Source organism: Trichoderma breve, chromosome 5 (genome assembly GCF_028502605.1).
Source record: "Trichoderma breve strain T069 chromosome 5, whole genome shotgun sequence".
In the NCBI taxonomy this organism is placed as follows: Eukaryota; Fungi; Ascomycota; class Sordariomycetes; order Hypocreales; family Hypocreaceae; genus Trichoderma; species Trichoderma breve.
Genome location: NC_079236.1, coordinates 2,167,942 through 2,191,020, shown reverse-complemented (window position 1 = coordinate 2,191,020; position 23,079 = coordinate 2,167,942). Strand labels below are relative to the sequence as shown.

Here is a 23,079-nt window from a genome sequence, read left to right as displayed (position 1 = left end):
CGTGTATACAAATTGTAATTAGTACTATACATGGGAAATAATATCATCAATCTACCCCAAATCATGGCTATACGTCCTTTCGCCAGTTTAAATGCCCACAGCTAAGCAGTAAAACACAATGCGCGCTTGATTCTGCCTTTCACCTAGCAGAGGTAGGGAAAGTTCGCGCGCTCAAGAGAACACCCTTTATCCTTCGGATGTTATCCCTTACTTTCCGAATTTCGTCTTCAGAGTCCTTCTTCTTCCTCTTGTCAAAGTTTCCAAATAATTCGGCATGGTGTCCGTATGTCATGTTGTCGAGATCGTCGCGGAAGACGTCCAGCAATACCTTGATATCCTGGGACTCGTTGCTCTGCTTCTTAAAGTCGTCCGTAAGGCCCTTCAGCGACTTTGCCAATTTCGAAAGACGATCTGCTTGGACCTTTGACTGCGCCTCGTCTTTCCCCTTGGGAGTCGAGGATGAAGGGCTGTTGGGGAAAGACGTCTGGGTGCCAACATCGCGGTGAAACATTTCAGACGGGTCTTCGGATTCAGTCGCCTCCGAAGCGGTGTTTGCGGAGCTCTTGTACGATGGGACGACAGAGACGGTGTTTTCGAGCTGGGTAAGGATGGAATCCAATCGGTTTGCGGTGGTCTCGTGTAAATCGATTCGCGCGTTTGTCAATTTCTCAACCATCGGCTCAACGGCGAATTTGCTCGCGCCATATAGAAGCGCAGACAAGCCGCCAAAGGCGTAGAGGGTATTGAGGAGCCCGTTGGTCGTGACCAAGGGGGGTGTACGTTGGGGCTTGGTGAGGAACTCGGGATATGTCACTACGGGAGGCCGATCGCTGCCTGCGAGAATAGGTTTCGGCGGTTCGGGAGCGGCAGGTGGTTGTGGTTTCTGTGCAAATGATTTTTCGAGCACTTGCAATGCTTTCTGGTTGGACTCCTATCGCTGGTGTTAGTCTGATGGCGAAATGAAGCGCCCCATAGGGATGTGTTTACATACATCTGATGGTGTTGAATCCTTCGCTGATGATGGCGCCTCTTCTAACCCACCGAGGAGATGCTCGATATCTTCATCTTCGACGCCTTTGGACTTGAGAAAGTCGATCTTGGTATCTCGGGGAGCTGTCTTGACGGCATCATCATCCAGAAACCGTCGCGCAACTTCTAGCTTGTCTGTATCGCTATTTTGTTGCGACTGTGATGCATCCGCGGCGGCATTATCTGCATTATCAGTGGGCGCGTTGAGCTGCCACTTGGGCACGCCTTCGGGTGATGATTTGCCTTCTGAGTCGTCCATTTGTGCCGTTATTGGAATTTCACATATCTTCGTAGGGGAAGCATGTCAGCTGAAGCGAAATGGCATCGATAACATTCACCCCCGAACGTCGGTTGGCCGGGTAAGATCCGGCTTTGTCACAGGCCTCGGCACATGCAAGACGCGGCGCGCTCTAGTGGATATGCAGATGACTAAGATTGCGAGCCAATGAACTTTCGAGCTGTGCGAATTATCTGCCCAGTTCAGCCTTGAAGTTCATCCCAGGCGCAAGTAACTTGTACCTGGTCTACTTAGAATCACATACAGCAGGTTTCAATCATCCGCCACCAGTATGACGAATTCTTGATAAGTATTATGCGTTTTTATTCTCTAGTAAAAATAGTTATATACTTAAATAATCACCGTTATTATGAAACAAAGGTATTACCAAGTCGAGTTGCGATTTTGCAGCGCAGCCATGCTGTTTGTGTTGGTTCCGCGCTACCCTAAGGTGACCTTGGAGTTGACGGGGGTAGATACTGGAGAATAAATCCGCGACTTTGTTTGGATGAAGAGTAGCGAACAGAAGCGAGCCACTCCAATTGACAGTGCGTAGAGCTGCATACTCCCTAATGGAAGTTCAATTCCGGCATAAACGCAAATGAATACTTCAAATTGTAGATAACTTGCTTGTAATAATGTAGAGAGCACTAACAAAAAAGGCCTGAGAAAGTCACAAAAGTGGGCCTAGGGGGTCATCAAACTCTCGCCCATCAGCTGCTCTCAACACCAAAAATTAACATGCGATTGCGATACAACTGTTGAATAAGAGCCGTAGCCGCTAAGCAACGCTTACAGACATTCAACTGCGCCGTTTGTTTTGGCTTACGACCCTTGGATTCCGAGACTATTTCTTTTTTCTCCCTCTCTCCGCGCTTCGGCCATCACCAACACGTCTCTTATTTTTTTTTAGACTTCATTCATCACGTTGAGACTTACCCTGCCGTGATCGCAGCGACGCTCAACAGCCATCAAATCATCTCGCTTGGATCCCTGATAGCTCGGCGCTCACCATAGGCATCGACTACCTGTACCGGTGCTAACACCATTGGTTCAGCGCGGTACTTCCAGCCTCTGGAACAGTGATAGATCAGGTCCAGCGCGCTGATCCCGGCATACTCGTACCTGTTCTCGCATACGCCTGCAGCACGCGTATCGTGATTGTACAGCTTGGGTCTAATAAGAGTAGCACCACGAATAGCCGTTATTGGCTGCACCCGCCGGCAAAGGTATAAAGAAGGTAAGACAATTGGGAGCTTCCCACGCAGTTCCTTTTCGTTTGTTTGCCTGCCCGATATGTATCTCGGCAGATGTGATGCATCATGACCCGGCCGGCTGCTGCTGCGCTGTCTCTGTCGCCATCGCTACCGGATTCTCCCTACTGCTGTACCAACCCTGCTCTTCATTTTGTCTTTCTATTCATCGTCACTCGGGATGAGGCTTTGTCCATCATCATTGGCGTCTGTGGCCCAAGCGCCGTTAGCAAAGACTGCAAGTGCAGCATCTCAATAAGCACATAACAATTGGCGAGAGCTCAATGTTGGGATCTACCTCTCAAGTGCTGAGGCTGGACGGTTAGTGTTTTGTCGTGGCCAATTCATTGGCGTGGAGTATAAAATGCCTACACCTGGCTGCTTCATTGGACCAGCGCCCAAGTCTCAATATCCATCAAAGGCAGGGTTGGGTGGCGCGAAATGCAGGCAGAGCTTCAAGACCCAATCCGCGGCAGAGTTGCTGTTTTAGGGGCTGGGATCAGCCTGTCATGTTGTGGAAATTGCCTGAGCAATTGCTCGCGTCCGTATAAAAAACCCAGTTGCGCGGCCTTGCTTTAGTGGCTAGACCGAGCTTATCCCAACTACATGCCACATGTGCATGTCGCTCAACCTCAAGCAACATTGAACCCTTTACAAACCGCCGTCACCATTGCCGCTACCCTGGCTCCTGTTCCCAAAAGCCCGCACGCAACACAAAAACCATAGACCCGGCATTATCCAAACACATCAAGCATCTGCGAGTGCAGTCGGCCTATCATGTCCTCACGTCCGCGGCGTTCGGCCGCTGCAAAGGCCAAAGAAGTGATTTCCGTCCACGCCAGATGGGCTGACACAAGCGAAAAGGAAGACTCAGATATCAAAATGTCCTCGCGACGGACGGGACGTGCCGGTGGCGCATCGGCCTCGCGCGATACAGCTTCATCGCCAGAAGAGACGCATCTTAGCGTTACAGTCAAGCTCCCCAACAGTAGGTCTACCAGGGGAGGCAATCGCCGGGCCGACCCATTTGAAGGCGGCGAGATTGTGCACGGGAAGCGCAACCGCGGCGGGAAAAAGAGCTATGTCATAGATTCAAGCCCTGATGACGAAGAAGAGGAGGAAGAGGAGGAAGAAGTAGTAGTAGAAGATGACGACGAGGATGACGAGGAGGAGGATGACGACGACGAAGAGGACACCAGAGCAGACGAGGATGACGAAATGGAAGAGCTCGGTGATGAAGATGCTGAAGGTGAAGATGAAATGGAAGTTGATGCCGAGGGCGAAGAAGATGCAGATGGCGACATTGACATGGCCCCGAAGCCTGTTGGCCGCCCCTCAGCAAAGAATTCGAGGATTACCAAGTCGAGACCCACGGTGAAGGTTACCTCATCCAGGGTGAACCGGGATGAAGATGAAGATGAAGACGAGGAAGATGAAGATGATGATGACGAGCTTAGCGATCCGGCAGACAGCGACATAGGCGATGATACCATTGTTTATGGCAACCAGGACATGGAAGATGAAGATGCCGAAGGAGAAGAAATCGAAGTCGCTGGAGATGAGGAGGAGGTTGAGGAAGACGATGAAATTGCCATGCAACAAGAGGCCAATGGCGATTCGGAGCTCGATAGCGAAGAAGGCAGCCGGGCTGAAACGCCAGACCTCGCCAAAATGACCAAAAGGCAGAGGGCTCGGTTTGAGGATATACCTCAAGAATTTATGAAGTTGCCTGATGGTGAGTCTATCTCTGCGCATCTGCACGTCTTCATGAGATGCGAAATGCGATTTGATTGGTTATTCAGGACCACGTCTCTGACCCTCCATTGCAGAAATCCAAGTCAAGAAAGTATTTACGGCGGAAGAATTATCCATGCGCCGCCAAGAAATGGCTAGACGGCGACGCAACCTTAGTGAGAAGCGTAATGAAGAAGTCAAGGTGAGTAATACTCTCATGCGGGTTGAGACTCGTATACCTGTCACATTGCTAATACCGCCACCACAGATGGAGACTATCAACAAGCTTCTCAAGAAGCAGGCCCCAAAGATCAACCGTAAAGCAGCCGCTGCCGATGCACAGGACCAGGACTCTCAAAAAGCCAACCCTGTTTTCATTCGCTGGGTTAGCAACAAGAGTGGTAACCGGGTTGCCGTTCCAGAAGAGATCATTGAAGGGCCTGCCGGTGCCGTGTTTGGAGACAAGGGCAAGCCATCATTGGGGAAGCCAGTAGTGGAAGTGGCCTAAACCAGGCCGCAATGCGCCTATGGGATCAGATAATAATAAGAGGATATTTCTGGCACTGTTGATACTATTAGGACAACAGGACTGGAAAGAAGGCAAAGGATGGGCGTATGGGCAAAGGGGCATGACTAGGATCTATAAAGCTGCAGCATATCGGTAATGCAGACGTTAATTGAGCGAATTATAATTTGATGCAGCCTGTTTCCCTAAAGCACTGCCTAGTAACTGTATCTCGTGTGAATGGGGTGTGTCTGGGATTGTCGTGAAGGCAGGTTAATTCTGCCATTGGAAGCTGCTGACATTGGAATAGTGTTCTTGCCAATACTAGTATATGTGTCGATATCGTTATTGACATGCAATTGAGATATAGCCTGCTGTTTGATGGGATTTTAATTTCTGCAAAACGTCACTACATCGACGGTATCAGAGACAAGGGATGATGTGCACATGTAGGGGACGGCATGTAATGGTTCATTCGCCAGTATATATTGCTATAGTTTGTGTCTAATTTGATAGGACTACACATATAGGTTGTTTTATCATAAGATTTGTCCCATCGTTGAGTCTGTCTGTCCAGTTGAGAAAGGTTGGTCCCTCAGTGCTTGGAACCTACCTAGTAATCAGGGCATAGCAAACGTGTACTTTTATCATCTCTCTCCGTCATGTACTTCAGGTTCCATATTGACAGTACTTAGTAGCTTAAACGATACCTAGTAGGCAAAAGGTGCTCTCCTCATGCAATGTCAAACTCGATAATCTCATCTCTAAAGCAAAGGAGTGGCTATCCCGCACCCTAGCAGCTGTAATATCTGGCGTGTCATAGGTAAATGCACAATAATCGCCTTTATTTGCCTCAGCAATTATTGTTCAATCATTATCTGTTACTAACCATTTCTTCTATCATCAGGTATAATATATGGAAATTTCAACTACTTACGATTTGTATTGTATGATCTTGGGTACCTATCCAGCTGGAGGCGCTGGTTGACTACTTTCACACATCCAAGTAAACATATCTCGACAGGAAGGGATTGAGATGATATTCCGATGCTGACTATCTGCAGGCTATTCAAATCATTGTAATTTGAGTAGTGTGTACGTGCACCTGCCTCTCACACCCAGAGGAAACGAAACAACTTACCTATACTGATGGCTATCCCCCTTGCAGCATGTTACTGTTTGCAAGTTTCCCCCTTGCATAGACGGCTCATGTTTTTTTCTCTATGCATCTAATATGCTTATTTACTAGATAAAGGCTATGATCCTTTTTAGGTTAAACTTGACAACAGCCTAGATGATCACATCCGCCGCCCTTGCATCAATCTGCTACTTGTGAAGCTCAGACCCCTCCCTCCCATCTAACTTACATGGGTTGCCATCATCTACGGTATACCTGTACCATGATGCTCATGATTGCGTCAGCCGCGTTATCTAAAGTTGGCTTATCTGCTTGGTGAGATGTCTATCTTTTTTTCTTTTTCATCAACCTCTCTGTGCTCTGCTGCTGAAGGATGGATGGAATCTTAGTCAGCGGACGACACTGTGTGTCATCATCTTATACACCGAGTCGACTTCATCCTCATGTCTGACTTTTGTAATCAACAGATGCAAATTTCATCTGCTGGTGGGGCAGCTTTGCTTGTCAATTGCCTACAACGGAATTCATAATGCTTGCTCAGAATGCTTGTTCAAAATGCTGCAAGGTGCGGAACATTAACGATTGCGGAGAGTGCCGACGTGAATGAGGATAAAAGCCCGGCCTTGACATCCCCGCTCCATGATTGGTGATCCAGGATTGCTTACGAGGACACAGACAGCTTCACATGCAGCCCCCCCGCTCGTGCATACCGCTCTTGTTTTCCCCTTGCCATCCATTGGATCCCTGGCTGCAGTTGGGAGGCCGCTTTGAGCAAGAGTCGATGCGAGATGGTCTCAGCTGATAGCTGTTGGTCGCCACGAATCACTCACTAGGCGGCAAACCTTGAGCACATGCTCTGGAACTAGCATCTGCTAGCTCTGAGAGGCTGCTGTCTTGGCAACGTCTTGTTTCCACGGTCCATTGCGGGGAAAAGAGGAGCGGGGAGGCTAAAGGGTGGTGAAAGGCTGAGAGATGAGGTTTGCTCTTTTGCGATAGGGAAAAAGGGACCACCACTGTCAGACGATGTGAATGATGATGGATCAAAATTCAAATGCTTATTCGAGCAGTGCCGCCCCTTAGCACCATGGCTTGAAGCTAAACGTCGGGGTCCGGATGAGGCCTAGACCTGGGCTGGGGTATGACATGGACGATCTTTGCTTTTATGACTATTGGCGGATGAAACAGTAGGATTCTGACCGCGTATTCCGTGGTGAAGCCAGCCGGTGTGTGCGATTGTGTGTACAAGAACCGCACAGAAATGGCACAGAACTGAATGGCAACACTGACGGGGCGCATACACGTAAGAAGCCGGGCGGGCTGAAGAAATTTTCATCTTCTTTCTTCCTTGTCTTTTGCTTCATCCCTATCTATTCCGTATTCCTTGCTAGGATAAGGTGACTCATCAGCTTACTGGGCGTTATGCAAGCACCAATTCATTCCGGATGTCGGGGAGCTTCAGTTGGATGACATGACTTGACAAATAAGCATTTTGCTTGGGCGTTTTGCTTGCCGCAGCTATGCAGTTTGACTCGCGCCTTGCTTACGAGGATGGTGGCCAAGTCGAAGTAACCATATCTTTTTGGCGCCGGCTAGTTCTAGTGTGGACTCGAGTCGTCGTGTTTGTTTGTTCTACCTAACCTAACAGCATAGCCCTACCTTTGTTTTTGCCTTGGCTCGACTCGGGGTGCGGAGAGTTGCAATGTTGTACTGGTGCATGTATGTTGACTCGCTCGGGGCATTGCAAGGCTCCATGTCTTCGGGGACTGCGACTGCGACGCTGCCGTGCCGCGGCCATGCAGTGCGGTGTGATATCAATTTTCGGCTGTGGATATGACGATGGAATACGAATCGGAGATGCGGACATGCAATTAATCTGTGCAGACTGGACGAACGAGATCAAGTTCAAGGATCAGGATTGTCCAGGATTGCCATGGAGGGCAATCCTTGGCGTCTCTTCTCTCTCCAGCAGAAAACAACGGTTGATAGTGACGAGCCTCGGCTACTGTAGCGCAATCGCATCATCCAATGCGCCGATCGCAGGTGGTGCCACGGGAGGGGAGATGAAAAAAAAAAGAGAAAAAAAAAGGCAGCAAACTGGGTCACACGACGAGGCTCGTTCGTCCAGCCCTGCCCGCCCCACCGAGTCTCCCGATTGCCTGTCGATGGTTCGTGATGGCGTTGAAGGCAGCGTGTTAGCACCAAACCTAGAGCCACTCAAACCACTTGACAAGTCGGGTCGGGCAGTAAAAGAGTACTCCGGCTGCAAGTCCCCACGGTGCAGAGATTTCACAAAGTTTCAACGTCTCTTGGCAGAAGGTGGTACTCCGCCGCCACGTACTGCGCTATCCAGTGATTTGCCTTCCAACCTTGGGGCCTTCAGCGGTCCAATCTGCCCGCTTCCGTCCAGTGCAGATTCAACTGCCCCTCCAGCGCGCTTCAGCGGGGCTCCGTGCCCTTGAGCCCTGTGGCTGCCCCCCCAGGACCCAAACGGCCATTTTTGCTGCCTGACCTGACCTTGCCTGACCTGATCTTGGACCTCTCGTGATTGATCAATTTTCCCTTTGCATGCCGTCGTTCCCCCCCGTTTTCTGATTGCCGGCCGTACTATTGGATTGGGCACACAAGCTGGCATTGGCATTGTCGGGGATCCTGCATCTGCTATCCGCGCATCCTTGTCTTTGTCTTGGTCTTGGCCCTGGCCCTGGCTCGTGTGGCTCGCGTGTGTGTTATGCAGCCCATCATGATGTCGTCGCAGCCGCCACCGGCTGTGAGAGACTCTCTCGCCACAGCTTCTACTTCTGCTGTCCCTGCCTCTGCTTCTGTCTCTGCTTCTGCTTCCTCTGCCTCGCCTCAACTATCTTCCTCTCCTCATTCTTCATCCACCGCCAGCACCAGCGATACCGTTACTTGCGCTGCCTTTGCCGCCTCTTCTGCAGCTGCACCACCCGCAACTTACAGCCATGACCCCTCGCCAGCCGTCCATCAACAGCCAGTTTTAAACGGTAAGTTGGCGCATAGCCTCGTCTTTTATACCAACATCAACAACAACAAAAAAACAACAACAAACCGTCAATCCCACCCTGTTTCACGTCCTGTCTTGCCCACAGCCTCGCATTCCTGATCCTGAAATGTTCATCCCAATCCCAATCCCACCAATCCCACTCCTGATCCTTCCTTGACGCCTCTTTGCACGCGGCTGCTTCTGTCTTTTGCCCTGCTCTTGTGTGCTTTTAAGCTTTAGTGTTTCCAAGCCACCATTTGTTGCACCGCTGTCTAATTCGACTTGTCAATGTGGCACGTCGTGCCAGCTCCTCCCCTCCCGAGACATTGCATCAGCTGGTACTCAGTGGTACAAGGATTCACTGCTGGTATGATGAAATGGTTGCGCTCCTCTTCACTGCCGGTGCCTGAGGTACTCGTACCTGGGAGGCATCAACATGAACCCTGAACCACCTCTAGTCTCTTCCTGTTGTCCTCACCCTTGTTTTTATATCTTTTTGCTTCCTCGGTTAAGCTGTCAAGCTCGTCTCCATTCTCTCTCCCCTCCTGGTTCTCTTTAGCCTCTTACACCCGCTCCCTCTTACACATTCGCTATATTCTCTATATACTCTTTCCCTGCTAGTTTGGCAGTATCACCCTCCTTCCTTTGGTCTCAGCCCGAAACTGAGACAACCGTTGAAGCTACGCCATCTGACGAGGCACTGGCTCGTTGGGTAGTGAAGGTTAGTACCGTCAGCTTCAGCCGTAGCCAAATGTTCAAGCTTAGTTTGCTTGTGTTGGTTGATATTGCTGCTCCCCAATCAGCTCATCTCACCACATCGCCTTATCGCTCCAAACCTTTATTCTTTCTTCACCCACTTCTATTTTCATGGTTCATCACAAGCTTCAGCACTCAGCACTAGTTAGTTACATCGCCATTGCAGCTTATATCCATTTTAATCTACACCGCCTCCGCCTCAACCCTTGCCCTCTTTCTTGGCTTGGATAAATATCATTAACAAGGTGCTGACGTCTTATTGCCCGATCTCTTAGACACTATAGATCTCACTGCCGATACTAGGCTCGGTCATCGGCATCCGCCGTCTTCTTTAGAAGACCACACCACCTCCTCCTTACAGGTTTTCTCAGTTCCAGAGGCCATCTCTTCGGCTGCAGATCCTGACACAGCCATGATCTTCTCAGACTTTTACAAAGGGTCACGGTCGCCTTTGTCTAGACTCCGCCAACAAAGTCCCCAGTCACGAAATCCAGCAAACTCACCTCCTTGGCTTGCTCCCGAATATGAAGACCTCCTCAGTAAAGACAAGTACAGGCAAAAGGATGCCATCAAAAAATACTTAGCCGCCAAGGTCAAGACCAATTGGGGATGGCAGTGGGCACCGGCCCGCAAGCCTGAAGAGAAAACCCCCGAGAAGCCATCTGATTCAGATGAACCGAGAAACTCTACCACAAAAGATTCGGAACCTGAAGCAATCAGGGTCGATTCGGCCAAAGATATGCGTGATCGGACCTCCGAAGATGCTGGCTACGCTGTTGATAGCAGCGATCAGGGCGAGGATGCTTCAGACCATGAAGACATTGACGCCGAGAACGACGACGATACGGATTCAGTCTACAGCGTTGTATCAGAGGATGCTGTCAACTACCGTCCCCGCATGGAATGGTACTCTGACCTGTCCGACGATGAGGCTGCCATTACTTCTCTAGACAAACTCGAGGCTACCGATAATGTTACCAAGACTTCAATCTTGGAGAAGCGAGCTGCACGCCGGAGAGCTGCTAGAGAGGAAATGACTTGGAATGAGGGGCTGGCATGTTTCGAGGCACGGCGAAACGCTTGGACTGGTGCAAAGACCGTTCGTGTGCGGAGCAAACCGGTCTCTTCACCACCGGTCTCTCCTCGTTCTCCCCGGCGCTTTTTCTTCCGCCGCTCCATCTCTGGATCTCCACCTTCGGCTGCCTTGATCGACCCGAATCCGCTTGGAAATAGCCCTACAGGCACGATATCCGACATTTCATCAATGGCTAAAGACGAGAAGGACCTCAAAAAGCAAGGCTCTAGAGACTCTGACCGCATCTCCGATCGCTTGCTACCAGTTGAGACGCTCCTGCCTATCCCATACCCAATCCTGCCTCCCACCAATTCTTTCCGAGCTTCTATTACTCCTTCGCTTTATCTTAGCCTCTACGACAAGGTCATTCTTAACAATTTACAACCGTCATGCCCGATCAACCTGCAAGATATGATACGCTCCTGCGTGACAGGATGGAAACGTGACGGTGAATGGCCCCCAAAGCCATCAGCTCCCGAACCCATTGTCGTTACAATGCGGCGTAAGAAGGCCAAAAAGGCAGCGACAACTACAGGGGGCTCAATCGGCATCACTGCGCGGAGATTGAGTTTTGGCTTAATTGGCCGTGATAAGGACGACGAGTATCACGCCGGCATGGGCATTCGCAAAAGTCTTCAGAAAGTGCTTGGTTTGGGAGCACAGCCAGAAGGCCAACACCATTGATCATCACGCTTCAAAGTACATAATACGCCCGACGACGTGGACTTGACGGGGAGACAGCGACTTTGACTTACCATATAATGGCTTCAAACATGATATGATGTGGTGAGAAGCAGTGGCGTCTTGAGAAACTGGAAATTGCCATTTTTGGTCTTGTACCTGGGGGCGCTTTTTGTTTATGATATACAGACCACTGCATTGGTGAGGTCTGTGCTATATACCCAATCAAGCGTAATAGGTTTTGGCGAAGGAAAGGGATTGGATGACCACCGCCGCTCAGGGGGGTTTTTTTTTTCATACTCTTGTTTTTTTCTCATGATGAACGAATATTTCTGAACACTTAAATTCGAACGAGCAGCGATTCTACTGATATTTCAAAACGGACGGGAGAGTGATGGAGTCTGTGTATGGGTTTGCGTTTTCCCTGGGACGTTGGAACATTTGGTATGGCGCTTCAAATATCTCTCCTCAAGCGTCTTTTTCTTGCCTGCAATTCAACATCATAGCTACGTGAATAATATATCTATATATATCTATATATACATACATATTGCATCTCTACTCTGATTCATTCTCAAATAGCCTGGCGTGAGGATTCTTTAGCAAGCTTGCTACTGCGTCGACCAAGTCATCCAGCAACTCTCTCGCATATCCTCCCCAGCTCTCAAAAGTTACAATTTCCAACGTTAGCTTGTTGCTGTTGTCATGAACAAATGCTTGAATCTTCCACTCGCGCAAAGGCTCTTCGTGTACATAGAGCGTTTCCAAGCGACCGCTTCCAGCAGCAGCAAAGGCTAGGTTCTCGACATGCTCGACGTCCTGATGGACGACGGAGTCGAACCACAGGTCAGAAGCCTTGGGGCCGTCGGGACGCAGCCAACTGGTGCCACATAGGGTGGCTATCTCGCTGAGACTGATGCCCTCGTGGGCGGAGCTGGCAATGTGCTGATGCTGCACGGCGGAGAGGACCTGCAGAGCGGTGCATCCCGGCGGGAAGCGCACGCGAACGGGGATGTACTGCCAGCAGGGGCCTGTAATTGCGTTGGCTGGGCCGTGCGAAAAGTCAATGTTGCGGCCGCTGACGACTTCGCCGAATGTGACGTCGCGCAGGGAGAGGCGACGGGCGAGACATAGGGCCCATGCGGCCGTGGGGAGAGAGGCCACAGTGATGTCGCGGAGGCGCGAGGAGATGTCCACGGTGTGCTGGATGGCGAAGTGGTTCCGCTGCTGGACGGGGATGTCCGGCTTGAGGACGGTCAGAGATGAGCCTGAAAGGAGGTCTGTCCAGTAAGGAATGCTCTCGGGAAGATTACGGCCGAGGACGTGATGGACGTAGGCGGAGAACGGCACCGTTTCTTGGACTGGCTGGTCTTGGTACAAGCTGGAGAGCTGCTGAAGCATGATGGGGAGGCAAATCTCGTCGTACTGGGCGTGCGAGAGGCGGAAGATGAGGCATGACTGGCCGGTGGTTGACTCAACGAGAAACCACTTCACAAAGCTTGACCCTAGGGGCATTCTCGTCATGGCATCCAGGCGGCACAGCTGTTGCGCAAATGCCTCGACGTCGCTATCGATGGCGTATTCGACAAACGATGGCACGAGTTCTTCTAGGACGACGGCGTAGCCTTCGTCTTGGTGCTCCGTGAAGACAGTGCGTAGTATCTCGTTGCGGGCCACGAGCTGATTGCAACTCTCTACCATCTTTTCCTTATTGATGACTTTGTCAAAATACATGATTTCATATCGCGCCGAGAAGCGTGGGAGCTGAGTCGTGCCCCTGACAGCAATCTGCTGCAGAGGGCGTGTAGGAAGAACATTGTTTATACGCCAGGTTGAATCGGCCAACTGAGGAGCAATGGTGTCGTTGACGAAGCGCAACTTCTCACCTTCATCTTGTAGATTGAGTAGGGAGAACGGCTTCAATTTGTCTTCTGGAGTGGCGGTCACGTCTGTGGATGATGCAGGCTTCTCGACTTCTTCCATGGCACTGGCCATTTCATACAAGGTCCGTTTCTGGAATATCTGGACGACGGTCAATTTGATTCCTTCGACCCTAGCCTCTGATACGAGCTTCATGGCGGCAATGGAATCACCGCCGAGAACGAAAAATCCATCATTCAGGCCAATGTCCTCCTCGCTCATGCGTAGCACGCGGGCCCATAGACTGCGCAACTTGCGCTGTCTGCTGGAGCTCGCTGATATTCGACTCTTGGCCACTCCTACTTGGGGCGCTTGTGCGTTTCTTTCGTTATAGGAATCTACCAATTTGATGTGGACAGGCTTCTGAGTTGAGTCGTACTTAGCCAAACGTCCTGTTCTGTAGAATCTGCCCTGTGATAGGGCAGCTGAACTGGATACTGATTCAATCCAGATTGGCGGAGAGATTTCAGTCAAATTGGGCAATTCATCTGGGTGTTGAACAATCAGCTCGCCAACTGCGAACACTGGGACAAGAATATTTGGATCTTTGGAATCCGTGACATAGGCTGCTTGAATACCGGTAAACTCCTTTGCTGCTTCGCTAACGTCTGCATTAAGCACTGTACCTCGGAGCTCTTCAGCATCCGTGTTAGTCAAAGATGATTGAAGACTGCTTAGAGTAGATGAGCCTTGTTTGCACAACAGCTGTGCAATCTGCTTAAACTGGTCCAGGGCCCTCTCCATCACAGGAACTGATACAGTCTTGGAATCGAAACTGGCCATGACGAGGAATCCTCGCGGATCTATTGAACAGACCAGCATGAGAGGGTAGGTGTTGAATTTGAGAGCCTCCTGAGCAGCTTCTGCATCTCCCGCTGGGACAAGACAGCTCGCTGGGAGATCATCGGACTGAACAGGCTCATCATCTGCACTTGGGTGTAGCACCAGGCCTGTCCGCAATTCGCATGCATCATATGCGTCAGGGCTGAGTTTGCGTATATGTTGCAGACCAAAATGCTCATGGGGAATTTGGTCTACCACTTGTTCTTGAATACTTTGCAAATAGTCTGAAATATGCATATCCCGGTCTATTTGAACGCGCACGGGAACGGTTGTGATCATTGGTCCTTCAATCTCCTCGGACCCGATCACAGGTGCGTTTCGACCGGTTAACGTCTCTCCAAAGACGACATCTGTGCTGTTGATGTATTGAGATGCTACGAGAGCCCATGCTGCTCTGATAATCGTAGCGGTGGTAGCATTTGATGCTTTCCCATCCTCTAGAGGAATGTATTGTTCCAGCAATGAATCGGCCTGGGGCTGATATCCCTGCCAAGGTAGAGGCGGAAATTGGGAGGGATTGGTTCCTGAAAGCTGATCTCGCCAATAATTTGCAGAGTTACGCATATCCATAGTCGACAGATATTTGATAAAGTGTTTGAACTGCGCTGGTCGTGATGAGATCTGATCGCTATAGGCTTGGTTTACTCGATCGACGACCAGGGGCATAGACCAGCCATCGTATAACGCGTGATGAATGGTAAGCACGAAGCTGACCTTTCCTGTCGTGGCATCATCAATAAGAGCATATCGGACAAGATTCTTGCCCAACTCCATTGTATCATTCCTATCATTCACCAGATACTCATCGAGATTGGTACCTGAGAACTTGTTCAGCTTTTCCTTGATGACAACCTGTACGAGGCCGCGTCCGGGGATTTGCACAATTCTTGTGCGCAATATGGGACTATCTTGCTGTACGATATCGAAGGCTTCGATAAGCTTCTCAGCAGTGGCGACGTCCTTCAGTTCCACGACTCTCTGGGCGACATACGCTTCCTTGACTTTGGCTGACAAGGCCATGAGGGCTTCCTGGAGAGGAGTGCATGGATATGCATCCTCTACAGCGCTGGCCTCAACGCCACAAAGAGTGGACATCTCGTTTCGTGCACTTTCTAGATCCCAATCCTCTTCTAACAATGAAAACGGCGGGATCTCATCCAAAGAAGATTCTGACGCCTGAGTGGCTTTTGAAGCCATACCACTAAGCGTTGGATTCGTAAAAATGTCAGCAACCGTCAAGGAGATGCCTTGCTCGCGAGCAGTGACAACAAGTCTCATGGCACGCAGAGAGTCGCCTCCCAAAGCAAAAAAGTTGCTCTGTCTGTATATATTTGCGTCTGAACCGAGGACTTTGGTCCATGCTTGTTGCAGCTTTTTCTCTGTTTCTGTTTCTGGATCTTCTTCCTCTTGGACTTCAGTTGCTTGCATTCGGCTGAAAACATCTCGTGGAATTGCAGCTCCAATCTCACGTAGCTTTTTTCTGTCCGTTTTGCCAGACACCAACGAAGGCATATGCTGAAGAGTTACGAATGCTGCTGGGACCATATATCGTGGCACTCTGGCTCCCATAGCTTCATTGACCGTTGCCAAGGCAGCTTTAAGCTCCGAAGATGGTTCGACGATGGCCGGATCTACTCCAGAAGCGCCAGCAGAGATGGATTCTGAAAGGAATGCCACAAGTGAAGGAGCACCTCCATTCTCTGGCTTTATCACCTCTGCTGCGACTTTGATTCCGCTTGGCAAACAGGCCCGTAGGTGATGCTCAACTTCCGTGAGTTCTACTCGCTGGCCTCGAAGTTTGACTTGTTGATCTTTTCTACCCACAAACTCAATGGAGCCGGAGCCGTTGCTTTCGTATCGCACAAGGTCGCCCGTTTTGTATAACCTGCCAGGTCTCCCGGGGAAGGTACTATGGCCAGAAACCAGCCATGACGGGTCTTCAATAAATACCTCTGCTGTTTTTTCCTGTTCGTCGAGGTAGCCGACACCGACCACTGGCCCCTCAATGATGAGCTCTCCAACTGCTCCGACAGGCATGAGGATGTTGTGGTCATCAGGATCGACAATCCAGGTCACGCCGCCAACACCTTTGCCGATGCCCGTCGAGATGGTGACCGTATTGTTGATGGTACAACCGACAGTACACTCAGATGGTCCATATGCAATGATTAAACTAGTGTGCTGACTCCAAGCTGCGGCATCGCTCGCAGACACTGCCTCACCACCCAGGCCCAGAACATCCAGAGATGGGATAATGTCGGAATCCAAGACTCTGGCGACAGAAGGAGTCATGTGAACCATGTTGGCTTTACTCTGTCGAATGGCGCCGCTAAGGTCGTTCATCCTACCTTCTTCCGATGGCACGCATATTTGCCCTCCAGCTGCCAGAGTACATAGCATACAGTCAATGCTTACATCAAAGGCATAAGAGGGGAAATCGAAACAACGGGAAGTCGATTTGTAGCCAACAGCCTCTGCTCTGGGAATCGCGCCACTGGTATAATTGCAGTGGGTAATGACAACACCTTTTGGCTTGCCTGTGCTCCCAGATGTGAAAATGATGTACATTGGCGTCTCTGCAGATACCTGAGGTAATTCTTGTTTCAATTCGGGCTCTTTGATTCCATCGAAATAGTCCCGAGATATGGCGAGAACTTGGCCTCCCTCCCTGGATATTTCTATGCCTAACCCGCTCTGAGCCACGGAAGTGATGACGAGGTTCGCCCCTGTTTGCTCGACTATTGTTTGTAGCCGTGCGACTGGCTGGCTCGGATCTGTGAGGGAGAATGTAGCACCGGCTTTCATGACTGCCAGGACGGCAACAACAGTCCACATTGACTTTTCAAAGCATAGCGGAATTCTGCTACCGGCTCCCGCATTTCTCTGTAGAATCTGCCTGGCAAGTTGTGATGAAAGGCTGTCCAGCTCTTCGTACGTCAAGCTTCCGTCCCAGGACTCAACAGCAATTTTATCCGGTTGCTGTTGAGATTTTTCTGTTATGATATCGTGCATGCAGCGCTGCAAATAGGAAGGCACATGCTGATTCCACGCCCATAGCTGTTCGAGGTCGAGAGTACTAGCGATGCCGTCCTCTTTGGTTGGTACCTCCTTTTGTTGCTCAACCGTCGGCTTCTTCAACTCTTCAGGGCTCGCAGTCATGCCTATTGCGAGCTTAGCTGAACCGGTATAGTCATTTCCATCTCCATCGATAGCCATTGCGGCTGATTTGCTGAGACGTGATTAGACGATATCGTAGGGTTTACATCAATGGTGAAGGCAGATTTCTGATCGTTCGGTGGTATAATAAAAACGTGGATATTCGCTGCTCAGCATTGGCTTTGGAGTCCAAGAACACATGCAAATGCCTCTCTTCACCATCTAAATGCTGTCACTTCCCACCTCCGACGATGCCCGCGCCGCGCCGCCTCGGAGCTAAAGCAGCTTCACACATCATTCCCAGTTATTCAAGCCAGTACCGGTACGGCGTGCACCCTTTCGGGTAAATCATCAAAGTTTGACCCCATCTCCATCGATGTGACGGCAGCAGTTGCCCCAAGCTTCAACGTTGAACCGTGAAGCTTTGTGCGGGTTTCAAAGTGAGGGGGTGCGACTATCGTTCGTTTGACGCACGACAAGGATCTTTGACCCATCCGAGGTGCAGCGAGAGGGGTTTGTTTTGCAGAGAACTTGGAGGTACGTCGTAGGAACTTGTTCGTTCTCGGGGCCTAGCGGACGGATCAGATAAAAACCGGTGGGGAAGCTCCAGGATACCAAGTGGAGCGCAATTAGCCTGGAGCTGGGCCTTGGGACGATCTGATAACTTTTTTCTCCATCTCGACAACTGATTGGTGTTTTGCGCCGAAGCTTGGGTGGAGAGTGGAGAGTTGGAAGAGGGAAAGAAATTGTGCAGCCAAAGGTGGAGGAGGATGAGAGAAAAAGTACCGGCAATGATGTACTTTGGCAATGTCGATGCGAATACGGAAGATGGGGTCGTTCACACGATATAAACCGCTACAGCAAACGATTACGTACAGCAGGCACATACGCGACATTTTGGCAGAGACGTTTCATTATTGCAGCTGTTTGAAAGAATTGATGAGGATTTACTATGGAAGGTAAAGGCGCAAGTATGAGACAAGAGAATAGCAAGTAGGTACACCAACTTACTGACCAGCAAGACTCGCCTTGCTACTATTGTAACGGCAGATTCTACTCCAACAAAAGAATTGCGCCGTGCCAAGCACACTTGAGCAATTATACATCAAAATCACCTCATCACCTGCGGATACTATTATGCATATTAATTACTCGACTGGCAATAACCATCCCAGCATCCTCTTTTGGCAAAGTAGCGGCCTTCACATGCAAACATCGGCTATCGCAACTAACACCCCCTTCCCCTGTCCACCATCCCTCCACAACGCACATGTAGAGCTACTTTGGCCACAGCGACGGCCACATTATGGGGATGAGCTAGAGGATCTGATAAGAAAATTTTTCATATCCCTCCCCATTCTCTCCATTGTGCCGGCAAATGCAAGGGCCAGGGCCGATTTCGGTACTTCGTATGTCAACAGGGCAAAGACCGTGGTTTCACAAATCAAGTGGATCTTCCTGATGCCCTCCCATGATGAATTCTTATCAGATCATCTGATTACTGGATCTATGACTCTTGATGCCGCGAAAACGCCGTAAGGGGACTTGGCGCCTGTTCCTGTTCTCGGCAATTCTCGGGTGCCCTGACAGCGGGAGAGGGCCTCGTCTCGAAATAGTGGGAGAGCCCAGCTTCTCCTGGATTAGAGGAACCTTTCAGCTTGGCACATTGTCAGGTTAATATGATATACATGAGCTGCTAGGCTTTGTTTGGTGTCAAATAGCCGGATTTGCAGTGGGTCTAGAAGTGACAGACGGGCTGGATTCGATCAACCAATTCAGCAAGTTCCTCGGTTACGTAGGAGAAGCGCCAATTAACAGATAGAAGGATCATTTTCTCGTTATTTCTGTATACTGTAGGCAGTGAAGTCTTTGTGGAAGCTGTAATAATAGAGTTTCTCACTTACAAGCTCCCTATCAAGACATCAGCTTGCCAACATGGACGCTCCAACAGCCATCCAGCCAGATCCTACAGCGCCTACCCAGAAGCTTTCTCTGCTCCATGGCCCATCTGATCCTCCTCTCGTCGACCTGACTCTCGGCGAGCTGCTCGAGCTCCAGACCTACCAATATGGCACCAAAGAGTGCCTCGTTATTCCATGGACAGGCGCGCGATGGACATATCACGAACTCAACCAGCAAAGCTCGGCTTTGGCCCAATCTCTACTCAATATGGGCATTGGCGTCGGTGACCGTGTCGGCATAATGGCTGGCAACTGTGAGCAATACGCCGCAGTTTTCTTTGCCGTCGCCAAGATCGGTGCCATCCTCGTCATCTTGAACAACACTTACACGGCGACCGAAGCAAAGTACGGCCTCACCTTTTCCGATTGCAAGGTCTTTTTTGTGACTCGTACAATTGGCCGGACGGACAACACGACGCTGTTGCAGGATTTGCATAATGAAGCTTCTCCCATCCAGGTTGTGATCTTGAGGGGGGAGGGCGACAAATACCCAACGTATGATGAGCTCGTCAAAGCGGGTTCTCGACAAAGCCACGAGAAGCTGTATAGAGCTATGAGCAAGGTCCTTCCTCACCAAGTTGTCAATCTGCAGTTTACAAGCGGCACAACGGGTTTACCAAAGGCAGCAATGCTAACACATCAGTATGTTTCAATCTAATCCTGCTCTCTGCTCTCTTCGTCTCGCCTATGCTAACATTTCATTCTCTGTAGTAATCTGGTCAACAATTCTCGATTCATCGGTGACAGAATGCGCCTGACACATTCAGACGTCCTGTGCTGCCCGCCGCCGCTCTTCCACTGCTTCGGCCTTGTCCTCGGCCTCCTGGCCATCGTCACTCACGGCGGCAAGATTGTCTACCCAGCAGAGGTATTTGACATTCCTTCTACACTCAGGGCCATTTCCGACGAAGAGTGCACTGCTATCCACGGAGTTCCGGCCATGTTTGATTCCTTGTTCCAGGCCGAACCCCCGGCCAACTTCAAGTGCGACAAGCTCCGCACGGGCATCATTGCTGGCGCCCCGGTTCCGCGATACTTGATGGAGCTTCTGGTCAACCGCTTTGGTATGACCGAGTTTACTAGCAGTTATGGTCTCACGGAAGCTTCACCTACATGCTTCAATGCATTCACGGACGACGCGATAACAAGGAGATTGACGACAGTTGGGACACTGATGCCACACGCGCAGGCCAAGATTGTTGATCGCGACGGTAACATTGTGCCGATTGGCACTCGAGGCGAGCTTTGTATGGCTGGATATCAGCTACAGGCTGGATACTGGAACAATTCGGAAAAGACTAATGAGACAATGATTCGCGACGCGGCGGGAGTGCTGTGGCTACATACTGGTGATGAGGCCGTGTTTGATGAAGAGGGTTACTGCTCCATCACAGGAAGATTCAAAGACATCATTATCAGAGGTAAGATCAAACTCAAAATGTATTTCACAGCTTCCAATCTAATGCTTCTCGTACACACAGGTGGTGAGAACATCTATCCCCTAGAAATCGAAGAGCGCCTCGTGGCCCATCCTTCCATTTCTCGCGCCATCGTCGTCGGCCTCAAGAACAAACACTACGGAGAGGTTGTCGGAGCGTTCGTGGAGCTTGGCGACAACGGCAACAAGTTGACAGACCAAGAAGTCAGAGATTGGGTTCGCAAGACGCTGGGCAATCACAAAGCACCGGCGCATGTGTTTTGGCTGGGCCAGGATGGCGTGCCTGCGGATGTGCCTCTGACGGGAAGCGGAAAGATTCGCAAGTTTGAGATGGCCAAGCTGGGAGATGAGATTTTGAGTAAGATGGCGAAGACTTCGAAGCTGTAGAAAAGTTCTATAGAGTACATGTATATAGATGGAGGATGTGATTTAAATAGAGAGCTTATGTGTTTTTGCTTGATAAAATGAAGATATCGAAGTTTTTTATTGTATATATAACTGGAATTTTGGGAGATAACTGGCATCTCAAAACAACCTATGTATTTTATAGAACTACATGAACATTTACTTCCACCAAGTCTTACTCAAACACTCTCTATCATGCACCTACAACTTCGGAACCAGCCCAATCCTCATACCACCGACAGCCTTCTCATTATCCCCCAACGGACAAAGCTGAAAGAATCGGTCTCTGTGGCAGCGCACAAAAGCACTGCGCTTGTGCGGCAGGTCGACAAACTTGTCAAGGCCAAAGCCATGGATGAGATCGTACATGACGACTGTCGAGTTGCTGTCCTTGGGCTCGCCCACGACATACATGGTTCGAGGATCATCCAGATAGAGGTAATGCATCAAGCTGCTCCACCATGCCGATACTCTGTGCGGGCCGCGGAAACGGACATCGCCAACGAGGGAGTGGCGGCCGCGGTCAAAGTCTCCGGCGTCGTAGTAGCTTCCGAGCCGATCCTCCTATACAATTGAGTCAGTATCTTTCATTGTGATTGTAATCTAGAGCTTGTGATGGTGTTTATTTCTCTTACCTTGGCCCAGTAAATCTCAAAGTATGCAAAGTAGGCGTCGTCCCACTTAGCCAGAACGGCAACTTGGTGCGGATCAACGTGCATCTTTCGTAGATACTCTCGGTGTTGCTCCAGAGTTCCCGTCTCATTCCAACCCTGCGACACACGAGGATCATTCTGCCACTCATGGAAGAGCCTCAAATGCTCAGCATCTTGCCAATCCAGCGACACCATCGAAAACGTCTCTTGCAAATGGGGGATCCATCGACTATAGATGACGGCGCCAGGAGCTGGCTTGGCGGGGCGAATTGGGTGCCATGTTTGCTGGCGTCGATCAGGATCTTGAGGATCGCCGGCCGAAGTAATCGTCATTGTATGCTGGAGAGGCGTGAGGGGATACGAGTGCAACGGGTTGGATGAGGGCAGAGCCGATGAAGACTCCTCGGGGCACCAAACAGGTCGAGGACCGAAAGGAGATCCAGCGCCTTGCCAGAAAGTTGATCGCAAGGCCACCACGACAATACTATCTGTCGTTGTGGATGGCCCAGGCTGCTCCTGAGGGCGAAGCGGGTGGTCAATGGCGAGCGCAACATCCTTCAGTTGCTGCCCCAAGACAATGGCGTTTGCGCCGGTGAGCTCAAGTCTGAGCGTTTCTGTAGAAGGTCGCGTGGTAAACAATACATAGAGTATCAGCCACGCTTGCGCCAAAGTAGGACGCTCTGTAAGAGTATCCCAGGACACGGTTGCGCATGGTGATCTTCTAGCGCGTGCCCAGGCGCTGTTATTTGAGGTCGGCGGCAGCTCGCTTGATTTGAGATCAATTGGCTCAGTAAAGACGGCGTGGGCAGCGTGAAGCTCTACGGGAGGCTTCTTTCCGGAAGAGGCGTTGGGCTTGATGTTGAGACGATAGTGTTCAACATTGTTGTCTGCGGCTGGCTCGACCGAGGTTTTTTGGATGGTGTATTCGGTGTGATAAGGATGAGGAAGCTTGATCACCGTTTGATCAGGGGGTATTGATGAAAGAGAAACAGCAGCCATTGCAGCTTTGGTTTACTGTGAAACAAGGAATAACAATAGGATAGATTTCAACAGGACGGCGTGTAAGTCGTCTGCTAATCCAAAGCTAGAATGAAAGGTGTAATGATAAATTGGCAGCAAAAGAAGGGAAGTCAAATAAAAAAAAAAGCAAAAACACCTAAATACTACAAGTATAATAGATTTACCTACCTACTACTAATACAGCAGCTGTAGGTAGAGCTTCACCCGCAAACAAGTGGCTGCTTGCCAAGCTGC

The 23,079-nt window shown here is 50.2% G+C and overlaps 6 protein-coding genes across 6 annotated transcripts; 3 read left to right on the top strand and 3 right to left on the bottom strand.

Annotated features, from left to right (window-relative positions):
• Positions 1–139: 139 nt before the first annotated feature.
• On the bottom strand, positions 140–1,288 carry T069G_08339 (peroxisomal membrane anchor protein (Pex14p) conserved region domain-containing protein; the record flags this gene model as incomplete). Its single annotated transcript, XM_056175549.1, has 2 exons — positions 140–931; positions 992–1,288. The coding sequence occupies 2 exons, from the start codon at positions 1,286–1,288 to the stop codon at positions 140–142; spliced, it is 1,089 nt and encodes a 362-aa protein (XP_056026498.1).
• Positions 1,289–3,336: 2,048 nt separating this feature from the next.
• T069G_08338 (PAPA-1-like conserved region domain-containing protein) lies at positions 3,337–4,801 on the top strand (the record flags this gene model as incomplete). The annotated part of the gene is made up of 3 exons (XM_056175548.1): positions 3,337–4,294; positions 4,389–4,495; positions 4,562–4,801. The coding sequence occupies 3 exons, from the start codon at positions 3,337–3,339 to the stop codon at positions 4,799–4,801; spliced, it is 1,305 nt and encodes a 434-aa protein (XP_056026497.1).
• Positions 4,802–10,105: 5,304 nt separating this feature from the next.
• T069G_08337 (uncharacterized protein) lies at positions 10,106–11,452 on the top strand (the record flags this gene model as incomplete). The annotated part of the gene is made up of 1 exon (XM_056175547.1): positions 10,106–11,452. The coding sequence occupies one exon, from the start codon at positions 10,106–10,108 to the stop codon at positions 11,450–11,452; it is 1,347 nt and encodes a 448-aa protein (XP_056026496.1).
• A 555-nt stretch (positions 11,453–12,007) lies between these two features.
• T069G_08336 (AMP-binding enzyme domain-containing protein) lies at positions 12,008–17,428 on the bottom strand (the record flags this gene model as incomplete). The annotated part of the gene is made up of 3 exons (XM_056175546.1): positions 12,008–14,244; positions 14,302–17,269; positions 17,318–17,428. The coding sequence occupies 3 exons, from the start codon at positions 17,426–17,428 to the stop codon at positions 12,008–12,010; spliced, it is 5,316 nt and encodes a 1,771-aa protein (XP_056026495.1).
• A 1,875-nt stretch (positions 17,429–19,303) lies between these two features.
• Positions 19,304–21,154, top strand: T069G_08335 (AMP-binding enzyme domain-containing protein; the record flags this gene model as incomplete). Its single annotated transcript, XM_056175545.1, has 3 exons — positions 19,304–19,971; positions 20,041–20,750; positions 20,811–21,154. The coding sequence occupies 3 exons, from the start codon at positions 19,304–19,306 to the stop codon at positions 21,152–21,154; spliced, it is 1,722 nt and encodes a 573-aa protein (XP_056026494.1).
• A 219-nt stretch (positions 21,155–21,373) lies between these two features.
• Positions 21,374–22,824, bottom strand: T069G_08334 (acetyltransferase (GNAT) domain-containing protein; the record flags this gene model as incomplete). Its single annotated transcript, XM_056175544.1, has 2 exons — positions 21,374–21,736; positions 21,808–22,824. The coding sequence occupies 2 exons, from the start codon at positions 22,822–22,824 to the stop codon at positions 21,374–21,376; spliced, it is 1,380 nt and encodes a 459-aa protein (XP_056026493.1).
• Positions 22,825–23,079: the final 255 nt, after the last annotated feature.